General features: G+C 39.9%; 1 protein-coding gene across 1 annotated transcript; it reads left to right on the forward strand.

Moving 5' to 3' along the window:
• The first annotated feature begins 807 nt into the window (after positions 1-807).
• On the forward strand, positions 808-27965 carry mst (misato mitochondrial distribution and morphology regulator). Its single transcript, XM_076174136.1, has 10 exons — positions 808-975; positions 3739-3819; positions 4546-4795; positions 5436-5722; positions 11165-11341; positions 14436-14546; positions 16008-16139; positions 16256-16437; positions 19838-20049; positions 20315-27965. Exons 1-10 carry the CDS (start codon positions 901-903, stop codon positions 20533-20535), a joined length of 1728 nt encoding a protein of 575 aa, XP_076030251.1. The 5' UTR covers positions 808-900; the 3' UTR covers positions 20536-27965.

Below are 27965 nucleotides of genomic sequence, written 5' to 3' on the forward strand. Positions count from 1 at the left end.
AAGACAAGTGTACCTAGAGCGGGTCACATGAAGAATTGTCACCCCAGAACGCCCACATGAAGAATCGTCACTTCATGAGATCCCACCTGAAGAATTGTCACCCCCAGAACGCCAACATGAAGAATCGTTAACCCATGAGATCCCACCTGAAGAATTGTCACCTCAGTACACCGAATATCAACAGTGGAATAAAGATTAGGTTAGGTTAGGTTGATCTAGAGCATGCAAAGTGAATGAGTCAATGCATTCAGCGAGGACTGATGCCTGTTACTTTTCTCCACGATTGCCGCTGGTTCCAGACGGTCTCATGTCCGTGGTACTCAGACAGGACTCGACACATTACAGCACGTTTGGTCACTGACCACACCTGCTGAAGCGGTTAATGTCACTCAGGCTTTCGTGGTTCTTTTTTCAGGAGGGAGTGACCGATATGACACTGGAATGACTACTAGTGGGCTGAAGAATCCGAATTTAACCTTCTTACAATTAACTTGGAACTATTGTAATTTCTTATGTGAAACGACTTCGATAAGTGATTGAGTTTGGATTTATTTAGTCTTGTTTTGTTACTTATCTATTCTATTCATCATTTTATAATTCTTCATTCATAACAATGCTAAACGACCTGAATTTCGAGATTATCTAAATTATTGCATTGATGTTTTCTTTTGAAATTACACTGTAACAATATATTTCTATTTTTTAGTTTTATAAATCAAAGGTCCTTTTATTTTGATAATCTAAATCTAATATGTCAAAGTATTGAGTTCAATGCGTATCGAAATGCAGTTCGAAGCAGCTTCGTCGATCTAATGCGGACAAAATCAAAACAAATCTAAGTAGCAAGTTCTCGAATGGTTCCAAGAAATGTGCCTGTGATGATTATAAACAAATTTTGCCATGACGCACGAATTGATAACTCTGCAAGTTGGACATTATGCCAATTTTGTTGGTACACACTGGTGGAACTTGCAAGTAAGGGATAATTGGTGACATTATGATAATGCTTGAATAATTAATTGATAGACCACAAGTCAAGAGATGTTGATAAGGTGCTGCAGATAATATTCTAATGATACTTTGATTTCAAATTATACTCACTGTTTTCATAACTAGAAATAGCAAAAAATGGATGTATAGGTAAGACAGATGACTAGAATAGCTAGTTCATACATAGAATTGTAGACTATAAGGTAACAAGTGCACTTGTAGAACAATGACCAATGTTATGTACATGTAGTGTGTTGACTGTTGCAGATTAAAAGTGATTTTATATTTGATTTTGACTTTACAAAGGAAATGCAAACAGCAACAGACCTAATGGTCCTCATGGGGCTGCTTGCAGAATGAAAGGGGTGTTAAGAGTGTAAACAGAACCACAGACTAAATATGAATGTATGAGATCAATGTTAGGGAATAAGTTGTACTCACGATTTCATAAACTCACCTGGTACAGCCACCGATCATTGACACATTTGGTACTGGATTATTATTCCAGCTTAAGAATTTGACATGCTGGTAAAATTCAAGAATCATGCAAACATGGATATTTGAAGTGAAATTTACATTCAACATTGTCCAGTGTATCCAAAGCTAATATATCCTAACCTAACCTAACTAATGTAACAAATCCATACAACAAATAGGTCTGTGAAATATAAAATGAAAGAAGTGAATAATGTGCATCTGTGATACTGGAATAATATTGACATACCAGCCAAATATTAGGGATAGAATTTTGGCAGTTTGACTTGGTCTTGGGGCTGGTAGTAGATCACTATGGCTGTGAGGACTGACCTCGGAACTTCTCCAAGTAAACCAAGGAAGTGTGTGTCAGATATAAAATCTTGACTCCATGTTGTATCATGGTTCTGTTATTTTTTATTTATTTATTTTTTTTTTTTTTTGTGAGTTTGGCTCAGGGAATAATAAATGTGTCATAGAGGATATTTATAAGTAGTGTCTAGAATTTTGCAAAAGAAGGGGCTTCAATGAAGTGAGGAGGTAAAGAGTTCTAAGTAAAGATGACTCGGCAGAAGAAGAACCTCCTGCGAGGTTCTGTATAAGTGTGGGACACAAATATTATATATTTGTGTCCCGTCCCATGGTATCTTGGGTTGTCGCCAAGGTGAATAGGTCATGTGGTTTCACGGAAGAGATGAAATATTTTGTAGTACTGGATAAGGTCTGTTCTTAGCATCCTGCCTTTGAGAAAAGATCCAACTGTGGTAGTCTGGCAGGGTATGGGAGATATGACACATATATAATTGGCTTTGTCCAATGCAGTTGAACTGATGCTAGTAATGCCTGGTCCCCAATGAAGTCTGTATTTCAAACAGAAGAGGCAAAATTAAGAATTGGTTTTATGTCAGTTGTGAAAATTGAGAACATGAAAGATGGTGAATGGCATATTGTCGGTCTAAGTAAATTTGTTGCAACATCTCTAGCTTTATGGGCAGTGTCAACCACATGAACTTGGAACCTCGGCTTACAATCTACTATCACTCCAAGGTCCATATGGGAAGAACATATTTTAGGTGCCAAGATAAGAGGGAGGGAGGAGGGTGGAAGGGAGTGGAATATATAGGAAAAGGAATGGGTGGGAGTGGTCTCCATGCCTTTTTCTTTTTGGCTACCCCCTGTGTAGGGGAAAAAGCCTTTAGTATATGTATGTACCATTTAGAGAGTATGTTCCAGTTTGCTGTTCTAAGCCTTGTTTAAATCTGGTTCTTAACCATTTCCACAGTTGACACCATCTTTCAATTCACAAGCAGCCCCATAAGGATCAATAGGTGTGTTGATGTTTACATCTGTGTAATTATTGGGTGTAGCGAAACATAAAGGAGAATTAGAAGTAGATGAAGAATGTCAATCATTCAATATGTTGCTCTGGTGTTCTCATAAGTGTGGCCCCCAGATAACTAGCCATTACCATCTTCTTCTTCTTCTTCTTCTTTGTCCTCGTCTTCATCTTCTTCCTCTTCTTCTTTTTCTTCTTCTTCTTCTTCCTCTTTTTCTTCTGTAAATGAGTAAAGGACAGTGTAGCATCATATTAGGTACTTTGTCTTCTATGTGGTGGCTACATCTTCAGCATTTGGTGACTATTACCAGGCTGATTCTGTGTTGGTACTCTTTTAGTGTAGGATGATGACCTGAACGTAGGTGTCCCAGTGCAGTTTTTGTCAGTCTTCATAGTGATTTCTCAATTGGTTTGATGTCTGCTGGAGTTGAACAGAATATAAAGTGTAGCACTTTGCTATGGAGTGTTTGTGTTGTGATCTGTATGTGTATTTACTTAATTGTATTTATCTTATTGTAGTATACAGGAAAGGAACAACACGTGCTTTTGTATGTGTTGGTATTGAATTTTATCTTAGTTTTTTGTGTTACCAATGTTATAATGTTTATATAGTATCGGTCAATCTTTGCTTAAAAATTTTACCATGGGAGCTACCAGGTCCATAGTCCCTCCCATAAAAACTTTCATGAAGAATTGTTGAACAGCTGTCTGTATTGTGTGACTGTAATTCCTTTTCTGTTGTTGGCAAGTTGGAAGAGAGAGAAATTATTTGTGGTTACCTCACCTTCTGTGAAAAGATTGTGGGAAAATAACAGTGAAGGAGTTTCACCAGCCAAGTGACTCTTTTTGTAGTATCTATGTCTAAGAGCCTATTGTAATTGTCGTAAACATTGATTGAATCTATACATCTTACTCATTATTTATTTTTGTTTTTCTAGGAAGCAAGCTTTGTGTATAGTCCATGTGAAACCACAGAACTCAATCATGACTATCTTTTTAAGGATGGCCTCACACAATATGTAAGTACATGCCATATGCTTATTTCTATTACAGGGATTTCTCGATTTATGTGTGTTTAGATTATGCGATTTTGGTATAACATGAGGTAAAAAACCTAGTCATTTTTCCATATTACATGGATTATTTAGAATAACATGATGTAAAAAGTCAAGTAAGCAGTAGTAAAACTTCACTGTTCATTGTATGTGATTTTTACATTATGCAATCACTTCAGGAACATATCCCTTGCATAGATTGAGAAATCCCTGTATTTATTTTATTATTATTATTATTTCAAAAGACAAAATTGACAAAGAAAAATCTTGTTTAGGGTATCATGAAAACAATTTGTAAAAGACCATATTTGTGAAGAATATACAGAAATACAGTTTTCTGTATAGATGCATAAACTACTGGAATAATGTCAATATTTTCTAAGCTGAAACCATAACTAGAATAAAGGCTATGCATCATATATGAAGAATAAGAGATAGGACCTACACAAATGAAGCTCTTTTCTTTTGTACCGTACCACAATTAGGTCAATGAGAGTGAGAACAAACAACTAGAAAACAAAATGGGGTTTAGGGATATCTGGATTTCAGTTAGAATTTTCAGTTTTGTATTCCACTTTTGTAGAATATTTTGTCATTAAAACCATATCCATAAAAGAAATGTAGGATATTATATTCAGTGTACACATACTTCTTTATGTGATTTTATTTCATTCGTATTCTCATCTGCAGAGGCAAGAGACATATACACCAAGACTTCTTTGCATCGATGCTAAGGATTGTCTTAACACACTGTCCAAGAATAGCATCTTGTACAACCCTCACAAGCCTGACATCAGCACGAGTGATGCTCTTTGGGAAGGTAATGTGGAATTGATCAAACAGGATCCAGCAGCAGAAAAGAATGAATACTTGAAGGACCTAGAGGAGGAAGACTTTGGGTATTATGAGGCCAGAGATGAAGACAAGGACATATGCACTGGTAAGTTTAGAAGTATGTTTGGAGGTATTATATAACTGTTCCTAGTTACCTGAAGGCTGTAGGTTTCTTGCAAAAGAGACCAAGGGCACTGGATTGATTGATATAAATATTCTCCTTCACAAAGTGAATAGCTGGCATTGGTAGATATAAGGTAGTGGGCAGGAGACAAGGAAGACCCTTCATCCACAAGGAGCTAAGATAGAAGAGAAACAAGTGGGTGATGGATGGGAATGGGATGGGTGAGGATGTGCTCATGTCTTGGCCGGCTACCTCTGCTATAAGAGGGAAGAGGTCTGTGGTAAATAGGTAGTATTCACATAGATATGACAAGGATTTTGCTGAAGATAGTTGCTTGACTTTTTATGTATGTAAGGGTTAAACTGTATTTGAATTGGCCCAGCAGTGTAGTACCCAATTTATTAACAGCTCCAGAACCTGAAGAAAATGCACAGCATTGCTAATTAATAGTAGCAAAAAAATCAATAAATAAAAATTAAAGAAAACTTTCAGTATGAGTGCCCTTCCCCAAACACAATGGTTTTGTGCCAATCAGAACAGTGCTTTACAGGCAGAGTTGGTTCACGCCTACTGCTGCACTATATAGCATGAAAACTGTATTTAGTCAAAGTTTTCTTTCCAGATGATTCATCTCAAAGTGGCAACCCATCTCCATGTGTACCAGCTTCTTTCCAAAAGGTTTATGATCTCACTAAAAAGATTAATGTCTGGTCCGACTTTTTGCGCCCACATCTTCATACAAAAGCCATATATGAGCTAGAAGGGATATGGCATGACAGCATTGCATCTGAGGGGTCCCAGGTGCGCTGGGGGTTTCAGGCTGGAGTCGAAGACTCAAAGAAAGATGATGTTGCTGAAGATATTGCAGACAGGATAAGGATACTGGCAGAAGGTTGTGGAAACTTGCAGGTAACTTGCTAAGGCTAGATGACTTAGATATAATATCAGAGGTTGAATTTGATAGTAAAGCTCACCCAATTAGTTTTTGAATATGATGGAGGACATAGATAACTTGTTTTTACCCAAATTGTTAATTACAGTCTCTGACAAGTTAGCTTGGCAAAAAGGTAACCTTCAAAAACTAGCTGCAAATAAGTTTATTTGTTGCTTCTGAGCCATTGCGTGCCTCTATGAACATCAGACAAATATACTCAATGACTCGTACCTCTGACAGTGATGTCTACCACAGCATTTCCATGGTAACTAGTCATCTGATAGTTGTCAAATAGGACGTACACAGTTGTTTTGTTTGACCTATTCCTGCTGGAATTTTTTTTTTTTTTTTTTTTTTTTTTCTGTTAATTACACCCAAGATGTCTAGCTCTAGAGAAGAGCTTCGATATGTCTGATGAAAGTTCGTCTGATAATTATTCTTCAAGTGAGGATAGAGAAGAGGAAGAGGAGGAGGAAGCAAGATCTTGGTGTCACCATATGTTGTCGTACACATGCCTCCACCCCCTCCACATCTCCTATTCATGGGAAATCTAGGGATTCCTCATGATGGTGACTCAACATAAACGACTTTTTTTGAGTTTTTCAGTCTGTTGACAAGAGAACTATTGATGGTGTAGTGGAAGACTCTTGACAGCTCCCAGAAGCTTTCCTCCCATCCCATATATCTGCATAACCTCTCACAGTGCCTTCCTGTCTACCCTATCATAAGCCTTTTCCAGATCCATAAAAGCCCAAAAAACATCCTTCCCCTTTCCTATAGCTTTCTCACATATCTGTCTTACCACAAAGATCTGATCTACACAACCTCTACCTGTCCTAAATCCACACTGTTCCTCACTAATTACTCCTTCTGTTCCTCTCCTAATCCTCTCAATCAAGATCCTCCCATAAGCCTTCCCAACTACACTTAACAAGCTAATCCCTCTGAAACTATTACATTCACACTTGTCCCCTTTTCCCTTGTAAAGAGGAACTATACAGGCACTCCTCCAGTCCTCTGGCACTCTACCCTCTCTCCAGCAAACATTAAATAACCTCACCAACCAGTCCACCACCACTGTACCTCCCTTTTTCAGACATTCCGCATGGCATCCATCCAGACCAGGTGCCTTACCTGCTTTCATCATCTTAACAACTGCCTTCACCTCATCCTTCCTTATTTCTCCTCCATTCTCCTCACTCCTCACTCTCATTTTCTTTGCACTTCCCACTGCAGCTATCTTTCCTTCCCTATCCTCCTTCACATTTAGCAACTCCCTAAAATATTCTGCCCATCTTCCCCTTACTGCCTTCTCCTCCATTATCATCTCTCCATCTGCACCTTTTACCTTTTCGTCTCTACTTGATTTGCCTCCTCTTCCTCTCTTAATTTCTTTCCTCTCATTTTATGCAATGGGGGGACGGAGAGGGGGGGTCGCCGTTTTAATGAAGCGGCCTTGCTGTGGATGTGCTGTGTCTTGCGACACTGCTTCTGACCCAGGGCAGTGGACAAGGTGCAGGGATGACCTGTCATTCAAGAGGTGCTAAGATAAGAGGGGTGTGGAGTGTATTCAGGGATGGAATGGGTGGGAATGATTTTATGCCTTTTTCTTTTTGGCTACCCCCCTTGTAAGGGGGAAAAAGCCTTGGTATATGTATGTATGTAGTGGAAGAAACTAATCATTTTGCTAATCAAATTGGACACCATGATTTATTGTGACCTGTCACAGAGGCTGAAATTGTTGTATTTTTGGCTCAGAAAATCCTTGGAGACAGACCAGTCTTTCGAAAATGAATGAGTTTGAAGCATTACATTACGATAAAACAGTCTCCCTTTTGTTACATACATATGTATAACCCTTACAAGGGAGGTAGCCAAAGTCAAAGGCATAAATCCACTTCCACCCATTTCATCCTCACATACTCCACTCCCATTCACCATCACTCCCTCCCTCTTTTCTTGGCTTCTCCTGAATGACGGGTCATCCCTGAATCTTGCCCAGTGCCCTGGGTCAGAAACAGGGCAGCAAGACACAGCACATCCATACCAAGGCTGCTTTATTTAACCAGCAACCCAATACCTCTGTCCCTTCATGCAGAAAAAGAGAAGATGGGGAAAAATCCCTATGGGCAGTATCAAAAATATCATTCACACATACTCCCTCATCAACTCCCATCCATCACAGCATCATCCATACACAACCATTTTCCATTCACCCCTATCTTTTCCCTTCCTCAACAGACATCCCCTTCTTTCCCAATGCCCTTTTCATCCCATCCATCCATCTCATCCTTGGTCGCCCCCTCATGTTCACTCCTCCAGTCTCTTTCCCTTTATTCACTTAATCCCTTAACCTCTTCACTCCGGGGCACATCACACGTCTGGCAGCAGCAGCTGCCCGACATGCGATGTTACGTCATAGTAATTGCATTATAAAAAATAAAGTCGGTGCTCAATCGTCCATTCTCTTTCACCCATGTATTTTGATAACCATAGAAAATATGATGAAGCCAGTTTAGAGAGAATGAAAGTTACGTAGGTACGACTATAATAAATATAATCAAGATGGCGACATCGGCATCATCGAGTACCCACTTGCTCCTCATGCCGCCTACGTAGGCGTCACTGTATGGAAGTGGTTAATCCCTTGATCCCTTTAATCCCTTATTCACTTCCATTTTGTTGCCATCCTCTCTCTTTGTATATCTCATCATCCTACTTTTACCCACATTTATCTTCAACTTTTTTCTTTTGCACACCTTCCCAAACTCTGTCATTAACTTCCTGACCACTGAATTCTGTGAACTGGCTTGATACCATTTTCTGTGAAAGAGAATGAGTAATACAACAGTGGCTTTATATCTTGTAATGCGAGTATTGTGATGCATCAATCATCATGCCTCAGGCATCCAATGCATGTGAGAATTTGACTCAAATTTAAGAGTTTAAACAACCTCATTAGCTAGTCCACCATCGCTGTACTTCCTTTTTTAGACACTCCGCATGACACCCATTTAACCCAGGTGCCTTACTTTCTCTCATCTTTTCTTATTTCACCTCCATTTCCCTCATCACTGCTATTTTCTTAGTGCTTCCCACTGCAACTACCTTCCCACCCTTTCCTCCTTCACATTGAACAACTCCCTAAAATACTCTGCCCGTCTTCCTCTTACTGCCATCTCTTCTATTATCATCTCTTCATCAGCACATTTTACCTTTTCTTCTCTACTTGATTCGTCTCCTCTCATATGCTTCCCGACTCCTACTTTGCAACCAATCCCAAAATGCTCACTTATTCTCTTCTATTACCATCTTCACTTCGTCTTCCCACCCCTCACTACCCTTCTTTCTATTCCCTCCTATCTTCTTCATTTCACAAACCATCTTTGCACACCTTGTCACTTCCTCATTGAAACACCCCCATTCCTCTTCCAGTCCCACCTCCTGCTCCTTTTCCCTCTCATTTTAAAGGTTCACTCTAAGCACATGTCTACTTTCACCATTTTCCTTTTTCTCCACCTAGCCTCCAATTTCAATTTACTTTCCACCAAAAAGTTATCTGACATTCCCCCACTCTCTCCCTTAAGAACATGGACATCCAGTACTCTATCATATTAGTTACCACTACATTGTCCATTAATGCCTTCTCAACCACCCTTCCATCCACCACCCTCTCCCATGTGTACTTATGCTTGACTTTTTTCTTAAGAAATGTGTAAGATATCATCAACTATCTAAACACATCACCATCATCTCACCATTATGATTTTTACCTGGCACTCCATACTTCCCAACCACTCCATCTATTGGTTCATCTCCTACTCTAGTATTGAGATCTCCCAAAACTACTACATTGACATTCTTCCCAAAACTCTCTAAGCACTCATTTAATTCTATCCTAAAAGCCTTTCTTTCCTCTACACTCTTCTCACTTCTACATCCTAACCTTGAAGATAATTTCTTCTGTTCCACCACACTCTTATCTCATCACTTACCAGCAGTCAACCCCTCCACCATGTCTGACACCCTCCCCACAACACTCCCAAACTTAAGACATCCTTCCCTTTCAACTTAGTTTCACTTAATGCCAACTTATCCATCATCCTTCTCACAACCATACTGGCTATCTCTTCCCTTTTACTCTCATCTGTACCACAACCACACACATTTAATGACCTAAATTATAGGGTTCTGTTTGGAAATCTCCTCCCAGACCCTCTTATGTCTTGAGTTCTCATAGGATAACTTTACAGAGTCACGGCACTCTGTCTCACTTTAACCCATTCAACTCCGATGACAAGATGTCTTGTCATTTGGTCAAATAAAACAAAAAATCATAAAACACCAAAATGTTTGATCAAACACCAGAAAAATATGACGTCAGTCCTCGCTTCGCTCGCAGCGAAGCGAGGACTGACGTCATATTTTTCTGGTGTTTGATCAAACATTTTGGTGTTTTATGATTTTTTGTTTTATTTGACCAAATGACAAGACATCTTGTCATCGGAGTTGAATGGGTTAACCATCTTTTACAACCCGCATGGGAAACTTGGTAGAATTCTTTCCTCCCCCTACCACAAGGGACAGAGGCAAAAAAGAAAATATATACTCAAGTGGTACAGAACAATCTTATGGGGAACATGTATAACAGAGGGATAGTTGCAATACAAAAAATAGTGTCATTCCTCTAGGACTAGAGGTTTTCTCTAATATAGACAAAATGATGTGTAGCTGTGTGTGCATGTGTGTAAATATACTCTGTAGAATGGCATGTACATAAAGCGTTGGGTGATCAATATTACCACATCATAAACTCTATTAAACAGACATGTATATGCCAAATGAGGGGGGATTGTGACCATTCATAAATTGAAAATGAATCTTACCATAGTAATGATATGATAATTGTTGCCTTGAGGTTCACTGATTTGAAACCCATGTCCCCATGAAAGTAGTATTTGATTTGTACTAGTATGGGACTATTTCTATACCACCAACATGGAAGGGAGTAGTTACTGTCATCAATTCTCCTTATGTGAAAAGTTGAATGGAATATAGTTACAACTAACAGAGATGTTTAGTCCAGATCAGAGACTGAGAACCAGTTTCTTGGAACTGTACCTCCAGAAGGTGATGGTGTCGATAAGGTTTGAATGAGGGTGGTAATGAGATGATTCTCCCTGCCATCCATCATCTAGGACCGTCACTTGCAGCTACTTTTTTTTTTAGGTTCCTGGTGTACCTGAATGGCTTGGCAACATACCTGTTTTGAGTTCCAATATGATTTTGTTGAAATTTGCTGAAACTTTTTTGATATTCTAATGTATTTCTGCTTGGTGGTGATGTAGTGTTAAGTTTTTCTTGAAAGTACTGATTAGAATGACTTTTGATAAATAATCATTTTGACTTCTTTCCAGGGTTTTCAGGTGCTGGCAGATATTCACAATGGTATGGGTGGTGTTACATGGAATACTCTGCAGCATTTGTATGATGAGTATGAACACAAGACTGTGTTTACTATAGCCTTGTCACCTCCACATCTAAAGATTACAGATGTACAAGATAACAGTCTTCTCCTAGCATCAACTCTACAGGTAAGTGTTATGGGTATGGCTTGTGTTGTTGTTCCGTAGACTGTCTGGCTGAGCAGTCCTTCCCTGAGGAACACCACAGCTGGAATGGTGTTTTCCCACAAATCCTTTGAAGAGTGTATATTGTATTGTTGGTGTGCATGACTGTGTACAATGCAATCTTCCATAATGTGTTGTATGGGGTGAAGTGTTACATCTTGGGCAATTGTCTGCAATACAGTCATCCAGCCTCTCCTGTGTTCGAGTGGATCAAAGGCTTTAACAAGGGTGATGCAAACAAGGTCATCATATTAAAACAACAGGGCAGGACTCCCAGTAATGGTTATAAACTGGACAAATTTAGATTTAAAAAGGAAATAGGCCAGAATTGGTTTACTATTAGGGTGGTTGACAAATGGAATAAACTTAGTAACCATGTAGTAAGCGCTGAAACTATCAGTTGTTTTAAGAAACGATTAGACAACTTTATGGATGGGGATAACAGGTGGTGATGGATACAGAGCTGCCTAGTGTAGGCCTTATGGTCTCTTGCAGTCTCCTTCATTCTTATGTTCTTATGTTTTGTTCTTAGAGGGGCTAGATGGTAGTTGTATTGCAGTCTGGCCAGGTGGACTCTGTCCTTTCAGGGGAGAGAGGATTCAGAGTGAAGGATATCAAGGGGTCTGGCGCAGTAAGTGATATAGTTATGGATATGCTTCTAGAGGCAGGTGTCTGGCTTGTTGTGTTGTACATGAGGAGCTAAGGCAATAACGTAGTCCAGAGCCCATAACTGTAAATGAAAGGGAACCCCCTAGATTCAATAGATTTATGGCATAACAGGTCATATATTGCATGAGGGAGGCTGATATGTGATAGAAAGATAACAGAGGAATTTGTATTTCATCACCAATAATATACACTTGTATTTTTGGGGACATTATTGCACTGAAGAGTGAATGATGGAAATGGTGAAGGAGATATTTAAGGATGGTAAGGAACATTCCTACCCCCAACCCATTGCCCGAGTTGAGCAGTGCAGCAAGACTTATGAAATATTGTGTTGTGGTTGTACTTGAAAGGAAGTGGTATGTATGTTTAGATTATAAGGCAATAAGTCTGTTAACTGGGTAATTATTAGAAAATGAGGAAAGTGCCAGCCCCCATGGTACACGTCCTTGACAGAGAGTAGCAGTAAAACTCCATGAAATATGAAGGAATGAAGAGGGTTTTTGGAAAGTGTTTGTTTAGACCAGATCTTTTTCCTAAAACTAATTAGTGAAAGGTATTATGAAAATGACTTGTTAAAGGATTTGAAGAAATCATTTCTTTGGGTTGACAGGAAGTCTTTTTGGAAGATGCTGATGATGTAAAACGGGAGAGGAAATTCTTCTGATTATCAAAGGTGTATGCAAAGGAAGCTCATATGTATGTGTAGAGGAATATATAGTATTCTGCTGCTGATAACCATTGCTTGTGTCCATGGGAACAGTATTGTTCTAAAGAGGTGGAGTCGTGAAGGTTGTAAAGGAGGGGAAAGTAGGGGTACTAGAAATGAAAAGGGAGCAGTATTCTTATTTTAGTCTCCAATTATGAAATGATTCTACATTACTGTGGTCTGTATAAGTGTTACTGAAATACTTAAACATTGACAGCATAAAACTTTCACATCTGATATGGGGCAATGTATAAAGGAATGGAATGGTATAGAATAAAAACAGGTTATGTGAATTCTCCATGTTTCCATGTTTGCATCTTTGTGTTCTGTGTCATGGGGGGAATTTCCTCTTGGGTTCATGTCTGAGAGTATTTGATTTGATACGGAATTTATTGGTCTTGAAAATAATGCATATTTGGAAGTGCCAAGATAAGAGGAAGGGTAGAGGGTGGAGGGGAGTGGAGTGTAGTAGGGATGGAATGTGTGGGAATGGTTTTTATGCCTTGTACATACATACATATACCAAGGCTTTTTCCCCCTTACAAGGGAGGTAGCCAAAAAGGAAAAGGCATGAAATCATTCCCACCCATTCCATCCCTGAATACACTCCACACCCCTCCACCCTCCCTCTTATCTTAGCACCTCCTGGATGACGGGTCATCCCTGCACCTTGTCCACTGCCCTGGGTCAGAAGCAGTGTCGCAAGACACAGCACATCCACAGCAAGGCCGCTTCATTAAATCGGCGACCCCCCGTCCCCCCATGCATAAAGGAGAAGACGGGGAGAAATCCCTTCGGGCTGCGTCAAGTTTTGCTCACACATACTACCTCACCCCCCCATCCCCCTGCCCATTCCACCTCATGCATCACAACATCATCCATATACAACCATTCTCCATTCACCCCTGTAATGTAGAATTATTCACCCCTGTATTCCACTCCCCTCCACCCTCTTCCCTCCCTCACATCTTGGCACCTTGTAAGGGGGAAAAATCCTTTGGTATATGTATGAATTATGTATGTTAGGTATATAAGATGAGGTGGATGGATGGGGTGAAGGGGGCTTTGGGGAAGAGGGGAATGTCTGTTGAGGAAGGAAGGGAGAGGACGGAAGACAGAGGTGAGTGGAGAATGGTTGTATATGGATGATGTTGTGACTGCATGAGGAGGAATGGGCGGGGGGGTGGGGGGTGGGGTAGTATGTGTGAGTAAATTTTGACGCAGCCCGAAGGGATTTCTCCCCGTCCTCTCCTTATATGCAAAGGGGGACGGAGAGGGGGGGTCGCCGATTAAATGAAGCGGCCTTGCTGTGGATGTACTGTGTCTTGCGACACTGCTTCTGACCCAGGGCGGTGGGCAGGGTTCAGGGATGACCCGTCATCCAGGAGGTGCTCAGATGAGAGGAAGGGTGGGAGGGGTGTGGAGTGTATTTAGGGATGAAATGGGTGGGAGTGTTTTTATGCCTTTTCCTTTTTGGCTACCTCCCTTGTAAGGGGGAAAAATCCTTTGGTATATGTATGAATTATGTATGTTAGGTATATAAGAGTATTTTTCCATTAATGAATGTATCAAATCACTTGTTTATTTAATTTTGGTTATCATGTACATTCAGGCACTCTGTTTTAGACTACTAATGCTTTCTGTATGTTTCATTATTATGACATGCTTCCAATATTTTTTCAGGCCTATGCAGAATTATCCAAGTTTTCCAGCATGTTTTTGCCCCTTCATTTGAGGCACCACCCATGGAAAACATCAGCGGATCCCATCTCCTTTCCCTTTTTAGATTTCCAGGTATGTTACTGTTCTCATTATGGGATTATTCTTTGTAGATTTTGTTGTTGTTGTTGTTGTTGTCGTTCCCTAGACTGTCTGTCCGAGCAGTCCCGTCTCCCCAAGGAATGCCATAGCCGAAACTGGGTTTTCCCACAAATCCTTTATAGAGCATATGTTGTGTTGTTTACGTACATGATTGTGTATAGTGCAGTCTTCCATTATGTGTTGTATGGTATGGGGTGAAGTGTTACATCCTGGGCAGCTGTTATTTTGTTCTTGGTAATGTATATGCCAGTGGCCTTCCACCCCCATGTAACAGGGTGGCTGAGTTGAAACATGCTTCAGGTCCTCATAGGAGAAAAATGCAGAACGGGAAATCCCCAGTCTCTTGTTCTTCACCAGTTAGTCACATGCATAGGATGTAGTGGCACCATTCTCATTTCCCTACCTCAGGAGCATGAGACAAGAAGAGGTTGATTTTTTTTTTTTTTTTAGTTATCTGTAGTAATGTTTCTTTTCCTGAAGACAATATCATGCTGAAGAATTGGAGTTTTAAAAGGTGGTATAGGAAAGACTTAAGAAAAATAGGAGAAAGGAATGATAATAGAAGTTAAAAGTTATCAGTATTCTTTTTTGGCTGGAAATTAGTCTTTAGTCATGAAATAAGAGATGGAGTCGTAGGAGTGGTAAATGAGAGATGATTATAAAACATTTTGCCATCCTGTCCTCTAAAAACATTCCAATCCAAAACTCTTCCAGTTTTCCTTTTGGACACTACTACATGAATCAGTCAACCACTCCCTTGCCCTAGTTCTCTCTTGCAGGAGACTTACAGCCCTTAGGAGGCCAGTCACAGCCACTGGGTCAGCCCAAAAGTCACTCAGTGTTACATACGTAAATATACCAAGGCTTTTTCCCCTTACACAGGGGGTAGCCAAAAAGAAAAAGGCATAGAAACCACTCCCACCCATTCCATTCCCTATGTATTCCACTCCCCTCCACCCTCTTCCCTCCCTCACATCTTGGCACCTCTTGTGCTGTCTGGAAAGGGTGAGTGTAGGACAGTGTAGCATTAGGAGCTCTATCTTCTGTATAGTGGTTTCATGTGGGGCAGTTATAGTCTGTTGTCACAGTTTATTTGAAAGGTTGGATTAAGATTATGGAATATGCTTGGAAAGATAATGGTGGTTAGCCGAGTGTAAGTGTCTGTTTTTTACCCAAGTAGTGGCAGGAGATAGGGAGAAGTGATTGAATGTATTTAGTTGATTTGTTCATGCACCTTCCATTTAATGGGCAAAAACATCTTTGTTACTTATTGTTTCAGCTTATGAATCTGTATTTCTCTTTACTCAATGGTCTGTTTAATTTTTAGTTTTGAATCTCCATTGTGCTCTTATGTAGTTATAAAATCTTTGTTTTATCTTAATTACTTTTGATATTTGGTAAGTTTTTTAATATAGAACTTACTTTGATTTGCAGCTAGACTCTGCATATCACAGTAGCGGCATTCTTGCATCCCTACTTGAGACCATATCTACCGGTTATCGCACCAAAAGGACGGCACTCCCACTTGCCCACATTGCGGGACTCCTTACTCCACTTGGGCGCAAGGTAAGACTCCACCAAAGGTACTAGTTGTTTTAAAGGACAAGGTGCTGGTGAACAGGTAACAATAATGACAAGGCTTATAGTGAGGATGATTATTTACATGATGTATTGCATTACAGGTGGTAAGCAGTCACATTGCAGCTCCACTTGGCTTGGGAGAAGACCAGTATCTTTTTGATTGGTTAATAGAAAATAAAGGCCCAAGATTGACCCCTGTACTGGGAGTTTCAGCAGATGAAGACATGTCAGTGGTAGCGGAGTTTATGGCTCTCAGAGGTGTAAGCAACAACCAATTGATGAGGTAGGCATTGTCAAGTTCATAGATGGGAGGGAATAATTGCATATGGATCAGTGATGAGCACCTGCAAAGGATGGTACCATACCATGAAGTTGCAGCCACAGGGGGCTGACACTTGGTCTCAGAACTGGGCCCAAGATCTCTCTATCAGCTTCAACTGTATTTCCTCCACTTTTTCACTTAAGGAAAGCATACTATTGAGGATTGTACCTCTCCACCTACTACTCTAAGGTACATACATGCATACATATACCAAGGCTTATCCCCCTTTCAAGGGAGGTAGCCAAAAAGAAAAAGGCGTAAAATCATTCCCACCCATTCCATTCCTAAATACACTCCACTCCCCTCCACCCTCCCTCTTATCTTAGCACCTCCTGGATGACGAGTCATCCCTGCACCTTGTCCACTGCCCTGGGTCAGAGGCAGTGTTGCAAGTCACAGCACATCCACAGCAAGGCCGCTACTCAAAGGTAGTGACAAAAAAACACTCACACAAATACAACAGAGACAACATTTGAAAGTTTCTTCTAGAGAGATCTTTGGTAGGGTCTGAGGGTCATGACTGTTGCCAGTCACTGTGGGGCTGAGTTTCCAATTCATGAAACTCCGAGTAATAGTGATTATTATAAGGATGTGCAGTCACTCATCAAGAAGAAGGTAAAGGACTCATGTGACACTGATGAGAGGCGAACCCATTTTTGGAACATAAAGTGTTACTAGGAACAGTATAAGAAGTAAGATATTTTTGTAATTTTTTGATAAAAAATCTGAAAATTACAGAAACATCTTTTTTCTAATACTGTTCCTTGTAAAACCTTATGCTCCAAAAATGGGTTTGCCTCTCATGGGAGTTGGGGGATAGGGTTGATGAAAGAGTATTGGGATGGTTTGGACACATGGAAAGAATGAGTGAACAAAGATTAGTAAAAGAGACGTGGAAGGCAGAGGTAGAAGTAGTGAACATAAAGGGGCGACCAAGGATGAGATGGATAGATGGGGTAAAAGGGGCATTGGGAAAGAGGGTAATGTCTGTTGAGGAAGGATGGGAAAAGACAGAAAATAGGGGTGAATGGAGAATGGTTGTGCATGGATGATGCTGTGATGCATGAAAAGGAGTGGATGGGGGATGCGAGGTGAGAGAGTATGTGTGAAAAAATAATTTGGTGCAGCCCGATGAGATTTCTCCTTGTCTTCTATTTTTCTGCGTGAGGGGACAGAGAGGAGGGTCATCATTTTAATGAAGTGGCTTTGCTGTGGATGTTCCATGTCTTGCGACACTGCTTCTGACCCAGGGCAGTGGGCAAGATGCAGGGATTACCCATCATCCAGGAGGAGCCAAGATAAGAGGGAGGGAGTAGGGTGAATGGGAGTGTAGTGTGTGGGGATAGAATAGGTGGGAGTGGATTTTATGCCTTTGTTTTTTGGCTACCTCCCATGTAGGGTGGAAAAAGCCTTTGGTATGTATGTATGCAGTCAAGAGTTTTTATGAGAGTAGTAGAGCATGTGTCAGGATTAGAAATGGAGAGAGTGAGTGGTTCGAGGGAAATGTGGGACTTCATCAGGGATGTTATGTCGCCTTGGCTGTTCACCTTATACATGGATGGGATGGTGCAAGAGGGAAATGCAAGGGTGGTGGGTCAGGGATTGGAGATGGTTAATCTCTTCACTCCGGGGCACATTACACGTCTGGGAACATTAGCTGCCCGACGTGCGATGTTGCATCATGATAATCGCATTATAAAAGATAAAGTCAGTGCTCAATCGTTCGTTCTCTTTCACCCGTGAATTTTGATAACCATAGAAAATATGATGAAGCCAGTTTAGAGAGAATGGAAGTTACGTAGGTACGACTACAATAAATATAATCAAGACGCCGACGTCGGCATCATCGTGTACCCACTTGCTCCTCATGACGCCTACGTAGGCGTCACCGTATGGAAGTGGTTAAAGAAAATGGAGAAAAGTGGGAGGTGAGCCAGTTGTTGTTTGCTGACAACACTGCGCTTGTAGCAGGATCGGAAGAGGGATTGAGGAAGTTAGTGACAGAGTTTGGGAGAGTGTGTGAAAGAAGGAGGTTGAAGATAAATGTGGGTAAAACTAAGGTGATGAGATGTACAAGGGGTGAAAGTGGCAGCAGACTGGAAGTGAGCATTAAGGGAGAGAGACTGGAGGAAGTGGATAGTTTTAGATACTTGGGTGCGAATGTGGCAGGAAAGGGAGGAGTGGAGGTAGAGGTAGAATGTAGATTGAGAGAAGTGACTAAGTGCCATGGTGGATTAAAAAGTGTAATGAGGAATAGGAATCTGGGAATGGATGCTAAGAGGAGACTGTATGAAGGAGTGATTGTGACAACAGCACTATATGGGGCAGAAACATGGAACATAAGAGAGGAAGAGAGAAGGAGTTTGAATGTGTTTGAGATGAGATGTCTGAGAAGTATGATAGGGGTTACTAGACTGGATAGAGTGAGAAATGAGGAGGTGAGGAGGAGAACAGGAGTGGTAAGGGAGTTGGGAGATAGGGTGGATGAAAGAGTGTTGGGATTGTTTGGACACATGGAAAGAATGAGTGAAGAAAGACTAGTAAAAGAGGTGTGGAAGGCAGATGTGGAGGGAGTGAACATGAGGGGGTGACCTAGGGTGAGATTGATGGATGGGGTAAAAGGGGCTTTGGGGAAGAGGGGAATGTCTGTAGAGGAAGGATGGGAGAGGACAAAAGACAGGGGTGAATGGAAAATGGTTGTATATGGATGAGGTGGAATGGGTGGGGGGATGGTGGGGAGGTTGTATGTGTGAGAAAAATTTGACACAGCCTGAAAGGATATCTCCCTGTCTTCTCCTTTTGTGGATGGGAGGACGGAGAGGAGGGTTGCCAATTTTATGAAGCAGCCTTGCTGTGGATATGCTGTGTCTTGCGACACTGCTTCTGACCCAGGGCAGTGGACAAGATGCAGGGATGACCATCCAGGAGGTGCCAAGATTAGAGGGTGGAGCATATTGGGGATGGAATGGGTGTGAATGGTCATTATGCCTTTGTTTTTTTGGCTACCTCCCTTGTAAGGGTGAAAAAGCTTTTGGTATATGTATGTATGTATTTCTATCCTTTGTTTCTCTCTATATTCCAAGGGTTTTTTCCCCCTTATAATGGACGTAGCCAACTCAAAAGGCATGTCCTCCCTCCCATCTCCCCCTCTTCAGGGAAGTACTTTCCTGAAGAGGGCTATAGCTATTAACCAAAATATAGAAGTTATACTTTCTTCTAACTTTCCTTTTATTCCGACTATGGGTTCTTTGTGATTAATATATATATATATATATATATATATATATATATATATATATATATATATATATATATATATATATATATATATATATATATATATATATATTTGGTTTTTTAGGTCAGGAAGTAGACATCTAAAAGGTCTGAAGTATTCTTCAGCAGTGCAGCTGTACAGAGATTATGTTGACGAGAAGAGTACAAGTTCTATAATGAATATAGTGGGAGGAGCTACAGATCTCTTAAAAACGAGCCCACCCTTCCCACATATCTTTACCAAGGAGGTCACCATAGGAGGCTTGATTGACTTGGAAGCTAAAGAGAAGGTTCCTGGTAAGTACATACTCACTTTCACCATCGACTCTCACTCATGTCATTTCACTGAAAACTATCTCTATCAAAATGGATTAGGTGTAGATAATTTTTAATTTGCACAATATGAAAAGAGTGATTACAATTCATTTGAAGAATTTACTTCTCTAAACTAAGAATTTATGTGGAATGCATACTTTACATCTCCAGTTTTGTTTAATATTTTGTAGTTGTCATCTTGTTGAATCATCTGCTAAGTTCTTTATTTGTAATTATTCTTTTATAGCTGTACGTAGCCTTCCAGCTCTAGCCAGCCTTCGTCAGACTAATGGCATTCTGCCGGTGTTGCGCCCTCTTCATGAAGATGGTTCACGGCTTGTTGTAGCCAGAGTTCCCAAACTTCTTCAGGAAGGAATAGATAGTGACAACTGGAAGACAACTCTGGAAGACCTGAAAGAGTTAATGGGTTGTTATGAGGACAAAGAAATTTCAGACAGTGATGACTGAGGAGGTTAGAGTTGAGGCAATATTTGGTTAGCTGCCACCAGGCTGATAAAAGTAGCATAACTGGAATTGTTATTGTAGAAATGCCTAAAGCAAATGCAACAGGTGTGTGGAAAGGATTTCTGGATGAGAAGTACGAAGTCAACAGTCTTTTCTTTTTTTCTTGTCTTTTTTTTTTCTTTTCTTTTCTTTCTCCCCCCAAATATTGACTGCATGGAAGTTCAGCAGTTAATACTTCATATGAGGATGGTTTTGGAGTGAGTCTGTGACTGTTCCAAGTAGTGGTTACACAGTGGAAGGTCTAGGCAGGCCCCATACCAATGGCTCCCCAATTTCGATAGTGGTAGGGGTGAGGGTTATGACCTTGAAGTCTGAGCAGTACTCTGCAGGACATGGTTTTTTTCATTTGTGCCCTGGAAGTTATTCATCAACAACTCTGTGAAACCTTGGTATCCATTCCTTCATTCACTGCAATGGGAGTAAAAATAAGAGTGCAATCTAGCTTAGTTAAGAGAAAGACAATGTTAACTCAGTTATAAGATCAGGAAAATAAGTGGTCATTAGTAAAGGAGATTAAAGTAGAGGTGGTATCCCAGTATCACAGATTACTGATAAGCCTCAACCTAGGCTCACATCTATCATCACTTTCCATATATGAAATAAACAGCCACACTAACACTTTGCACTTTTGCTTCAAGCCAACATTCGCCTTGAGCATCTTGCTTTCTTAGGGAAGAAATTATTTGCAATTTTTACATGATTTGAGCAGGAAGGAGCGAAAGGGATGCATATAATGAGAGTGAATCAAAGGAAGTTTAGATGTTCCTCTCCTATGTCTGGCTGCCTTTCTTTGTGAGTAACAGCTAATCAGTTGGAAAACAAACATTATAAATGTTTTCAGAGGTTTCCTCAAGATATATAAATGCACAGGTTTTGGGTGATGACAATGATACAGTTTGATGTCACAAATTCCTATTGGGAGGCTAGGATGGTGCCCCTTACAGAGGACTTTGTAGCATGGAATTCAATGAACTATGCCTTTAATTCAATTTTGCTGGTGGCAGGGTTCAAACCACCATCCCAGTAACAACGCCCTCACCCGCTTGGCCAGTGAGCTTCCTTGGGGTAGGATAACACTTCTCCAATGTTAGTGTGAAGGAATTGCATTTGTAATTGAAAAGTTTTCTAGAGTTGTGAAGAATAATCACTCTATCACTAATGAATATTGTTGCAGTTCCATACAAGAAAATGTTTGGGCTTTATATGTTGCATTTGGTTTGGTGACCTAACAGGAAATAAAGTACATTGTAGCAGTAGATTTGTAGTTCAGGTGCTAGTTCTTAATTTATGAGTGTCTCAAGCATAATGTGAGAATATGAATGACACTACAATATGAAGATGTGCAGGCATTTAAGATGGTTTATATATATGTTATAGAGTGGTATTCACTCTAACACCTCATTAGCACAAGTTATAGCTGAATAGAATTATTTGACATTAGCCAAAACAAAATCTGTTAAGTGTATCATTATAGTGAAGGGTTAGTTGATTCTTAATTATTTCTACGCAAGCTCTTGTCCAAAATTGAATGAAATTGTTGGGCTTCAGCCACAACAAAATCTTTAAGGAACATTATCATAATGAGGAGACAAATGACCATGGCACTCAGACTGTGCTCAGTAATCAGCCCATTTTTCATTCTATTTTCTTTTTCTATTTAGTTATTTATTCAGCCACACGCATACCCCTTTATAAGGGGTAAAGGAGGTTTTGGTATATGTATGTATGTATGTATTTATCTTTTAAGGCTATGGGGTAGTATCATATAAAGCTTAAGAATATGAAATGCAGACTACACAAAGAAGTTTGTAAGGACTTTGGTTAGATTCATGACAACAGGTAGCTGTAATTATCAACAGCAAATAAGATTAAAACAATTAAAACATTAAAACAACACCCAAAGACCTTTATTACACACAAATACTCTCTTCTCTTCCTCCACAACCACCAAATACCAGCCTCCGGAAACATATTCATAATCATATCACTCACCGCTCCATTAACACACTGAAAGACAACACACTGCTGCATGCCAGAGCCCCGATATCCACCCTTCTGAATCCTCTCTCCCACGAAAGGACAGAGTCCACTTGGCCAGATTGCGGTGCGGCCACCACCCAGCACTTCTAATCTACCAGAAGAGGCTGGATGACCGCATTGTGAACAGCTGCCCAGGATGTAACACTTCACCCCATACCATACAACACATAATGGAAGACTGCATTATACACAATCATGCACGCAAACAACACAACATACACTCTATAAAGGATTTGTGGGAAAACCCAGTTTCGGCTGTAGCATTCCTTGGGGAGACGGGACTGCTCGGACAGACAGTCTAGGGAATGACAACAACAACAACAACAGCAAATAAGATTGATATATAACTCCTGTTCCTAATAGGAGTTTTATTATTTATGGACATTTATTCAGTTTATAATGTTGGAATTATGGATAACAATGTGATGAAATGTGCATTGAAGTGTAAAATAAGTGTGTCCAGGTTTGCATTTTACTGAAGGTGACTTGGGCAACTTGAAGCAGAGAAATCAGTTTTATGATTGCAAAAGCTGTTGGAAAATTAAATAATGGAAATAAGTTTCCCACTATTGAAATTGTTCATTTGTCTTGTTCTTGTACTGAATCTAAAGTCAACCTATGTTTAAATTACACTGTAGACCAGCGTTTCTCAACCTTTTACCCTTGCGTAACCTTTAAAATAAATTGTATGTCTCAAAGAACCCCTGCGCAAAAAAAACAACAACACATATACCATTTTTTCATTTCATTTTTATTGTAATAATAGATTAGATAGGATGATGTCTATTACATTATTACGATAACCCTTTACAGAACCTTAGGGTTCCGCAGAACCCTGGTTGAGAAATGCTGCTGTAGACATTGTTCATTTGTCTCATTCTTGTACTGAATCTTTAGTCAACCTGTGTTTTAATTACACTGTAGATATTGTTTGTTTGTCTCATTCTTGTACTGAATCTTCAGTCAACCTATTAGATTACACTAGATATTGTTCATTTGTCTTGTTCTTGAACTGAGTCTTCAGTCAACCTATGTTTAAATTATACTATAGACATTGTTCATTTCTCTTGTTCTCACACCGAACCTTCAGTCAGTCTATGTTTAAATTGCACTGTTCATTTCTCTTATTCTTGTACTGAATCTTCAGTCAACCTATGTTTAAATTACACTAGACATTGTTCATCTTGTTCTCGTACTGAATCTTCAGTCAACCCATGTTAAAATTACAGTATATAACTGTTGTCTCAAGTTTCATTGACTAGAAACTTGCAGCCTCACAGTGCCCCCTTCTCCATAGATCTTTGTAGAAAGAAATATTGGACTGTTGTCTGCATTGTTCTAATTCTGTTTCTTAGTCACTGGCTGAAAGACATCAGAGGGGAGCATTTGCCACTTGCCACTTCTCCTTATGGGTGAATAAGATAAAGTTGAGATTGATAGAGAACTTGGGTCCAGTTTGGAGATAGAGTGAATAGTTTGGAGCTATACCTCCAGGTGGAGGTGAGAGGGTTGATGGGATTTGAAAATGGAGAGCAGAGAGATGAATACCTCTCTGCCATTCCTCTTGCAGGATCATGGCTAACAGATAAACCCAACCCCCCCCTTGATTTGTTTCCATGACATCATGTCTCACTCCTGTCTCAGACCAAGAGATATTCTCCATCAGTTTTATCTATTCCCTTTAATGACTAGAACAGTACTGTACAGTAGGGTTAAGGAATTTTGCACTGTATTACATACAAAGTAAAAACAATTGTGTAATAAGTAATAAATATCAATAGTTATTGTGAATGAAAAGTGAATCATGAAGTGCAGCACCAAGCAGTAAATAGTACTGCACTGTATTTTATCACTGATAACCAGTATTTCTATCCCAATTGCGATGAAAAGGCAAAGTCATAGAGTTGGTAATGGAGCAGTTTAAGGATGGGAGCAGAAAGAAGGAATAGTCGAAGGTAAAATTGATGAACACTGTTTTGAGTGGAGATTAGTCTTCAAATATAAAAGAATGATGCTTGACTGGTCTATAGTGGTATTACTAAAGTCCCCAAATCATTGACAGCATAAAACTTGTGTAGTCAGTATTCCATATTGGCTGAACAGTGAATAGTTTAAGTGAAGATAGTGTGCAGTGCACCAAGGTGTACAATACTCAGACTACTTGCTTTGTATTTTTGTGCCTTTTTTAACTCTGCCTACAACCACTGCTCAACACTTTTATGCATTACTGGTGAGAAATAAAACACCCGATTACACAGGATGTGAATAGTATTCACCCTTCCAGGGACTCCACCAAAATATCTGGAAAAAATTGTGATTCGGTTTACTTTTTGTTGTCTTCTGTTCAGATTTTTGGACCTGTATTTTATGCACATTTAATGTGGGTGCATGCTTTGCCTCAATCACATACCATATAAGGTCATGTTTTTCAGTTTGCCCCTTCATGATATTTACTACTGTATATGAATTTCATTTTAAATAATGGAAGATTTTCTTCTTGACTGAAATGACTTGGCAAGTAGTTTAGAAAAAAAAAATTCAATCATAACACTTGATATTAAATAGAGATGTGTCTTTCAGTATTGTGTGCCTAAGAATGCAGAACTTGAGATGAAAATAATTTAGTTAAATGGTTATAGCAAGTTATAGATGATAAATTGCCATGTGCAGAAGAGCTTTATTAGATTTAAGACAGTCTTTGTCATAGGTAATTGTAAGTGAGCAATTCTTTTGTTACAAGTTCGTTATTACAATCAATATTAGTATCAAGAATATTCATGAACGTCATACTATCTTGGCCTGTGATCCACCCTTTCATTTGGTCATTACCCACAAAGCAAGATGGGTAGAAATATTCTCACATATTTTCAATTTCAGCATCCACATTCCTTTCACTTTATCTTGCTTCAGCCATCCAAAGGTTGCACCTCATCACTATAGTCAGCGCAACGAGAAATGACCGCTAAGGCGTGGCTAGGAGATTTCCCGGTGTTGCCACACATGGGCATCCATGGCGAGAACGTGCGTGTGGATGTAATGTTTTCTGAATGCAGTGTGAGGGGGGCGGGGCCAGAGATTAGATGTAGCGGCAACGTCGCTCTCCCTTCCTCATATGCCATGTCTAGACTCGAGGAAACGAAACCTTTGTATAGAAAACATTGCTTTGATTTTTACTTCAGTGGTGGTGTGTGACAAAAAATTATAATATAATTATAAGTGGCAACATTATAAAATAGAATTATAAAATAAAATGAAATTATGAAATAAATATATGTGGCACCACAGGGGGACTCCCAGTGCTCCGCCCTAACGGCCATTTCTCAATGCAACGGGTATAGCCAAATATTACTGCCAGTTCTTTTCCCATGCATTCCTCAATTGTGTAAATTTTTGTTTGTTTGACATCCAAAGCATGGCTTTGTTCACCTCATGATTGGTCCTTATGTCCTTATGTTAATGATAAGATTTTGCAGTCTAACAAAATTTTGGGTCTCGGTAATTTTACATTACTCATTCAGAAAGCATTTTGTCACATTGGTGATTGGACTGATTTGATATTATGAGTAGGCTTACAAACTTCTTACAAATAAGAGAAAGTACTTGGGAGGGAAGAATTGCATACAGAAATAGGAGATAATGAAAACAGGGTTATTAGAAACAGATTTACCAATTTAGGTGGGTCTCCTCCTGAGATAGAAATATTCCTCATTATGGTGATTAAAGTTGAATTATTTTGTATTGAACCACAAGTTGAATGCCATAGAATAATTTACATTTTGGTATGGACAGTCAAAATTTCATACTACTTTAGATGAATCACAAAAACACTTGATAAGTCCAGGTACGGCAGTATTATGCTAAGGTTTTTGGGATGTTTGCTAGCCATGTGGGTTAGACCACCACTACTTAAGGTGGAGGTCAGGCAGCAAGATTATAGTAAGGGATTACTACATTAAATTCCCTGCTTCAAGAAGATTTCCATTAGGAGGCCCCTTCCTAGCCCTCAGAAAGGGGGGAAGTCATGACATTAAACAGAGTCATTATACTTTTGTAGAACCAACGATTGAGCATGCGGTGGTCCTGAAAAATAGATATTAGAGAGAGTCAACTCTTCGCTGCTTGTCTTCAAATCACATCAATACTCTAGGACAGTTGTTCTTAACCAAAGGGTCATGACAACAATTTAAGGTGATCCATACCCAGTCAACCATTAAGTACAAGAAGGGTAATTTCTCCCTGCATTTTGATTTTCATCATTTATTTGGAGGAAGAGTTGTTAGGAGGGAAAAAGGGTTTCAGGGGGCATAATGATATTCTAGATTCCTAAAAGTTGGATTGGAATGAAAAGGCTGAGAAGCGCTGTAAATAGGAGGTCCAGTTCAGAGTTGACATTCAAGTCTTTGGACTGGGCCCATGATCTCTCTTTATTCTTCAGCTATCTTTCCTTCATTTTAATTAAGAAAATCTGACAACTCACAATTACTACCCTCATTTTTCTCCTACCAGCTTGTGACAGAAACTGACTTACATTTGTACAACAGATTATCTATTTACTTAATTATGTTATTGAATTATTTTATTTTATTATATTATTATTGCGACACTGCTTCTGACCCAGGGCAGTGGACAAGGTGCAGGGATGACCCGTCATCCAGGAGGTGCTAAGATAAGAGGGAGGGTGGAGGGATGTGGAGTGTATTCAGGGATGGAATGGGTAGGAATGATTTTATGTCTTTTCCTTTTTGGCTACCTCCCATGTAAGGGGGAAAAAGCCTTGGTATATGTATATATGTATTGTTATTTTTATTTAATTTAATTAATTTATTTTTGAGACAGAGAGATCAGTGGGTGATCCCAAGGATTTTTGCTGACATCTGGATTAGGATTGGATTTTCAGTAATATAATTAAATTTCAAGTACAGGTAGTAGTTTCTTGCTGAGATAGCCTACAGCTATTGTTGACATTGATCTTAGCATAGAATCCTTCCATATGATGTCTTTCATAGTCTTTCTATGTCTATATCTATATACCAAGGGCTTTTTCTGTCTTACCAGGGAGATAGTCAAATCAAAAAGCATATACCCACTCCCACCCATTTCATTCTCATTCACTCCTCTCCCATCCATCACACTTCCCTCTCTCTTATCTTAGCTCCTCATGGATGACAGGTCATCCCTGTATCCCACCTACTGCCCTGGGTCAGAAGTAGTGCAGCAGGACACAGCAAAGCCACTTCACTTAATCTGCAACCCCCCCCCCCCTCTCCACAGTGCCGATTCTAGGGAGGGGCCTGAGAGGGCCATGCCCCCCCCCATTTTTCAGCTGGCCCCCA

This window comes from Oratosquilla oratoria, chromosome 35 (assembly GCF_046742065.1).
Source record: "Oratosquilla oratoria isolate Oo_2021 chromosome 35, ASM4674206v1, whole genome shotgun sequence".
Lineage (NCBI taxonomy): Eukaryota > Metazoa > Arthropoda > Malacostraca > Stomatopoda > Squillidae > Oratosquilla > Oratosquilla oratoria.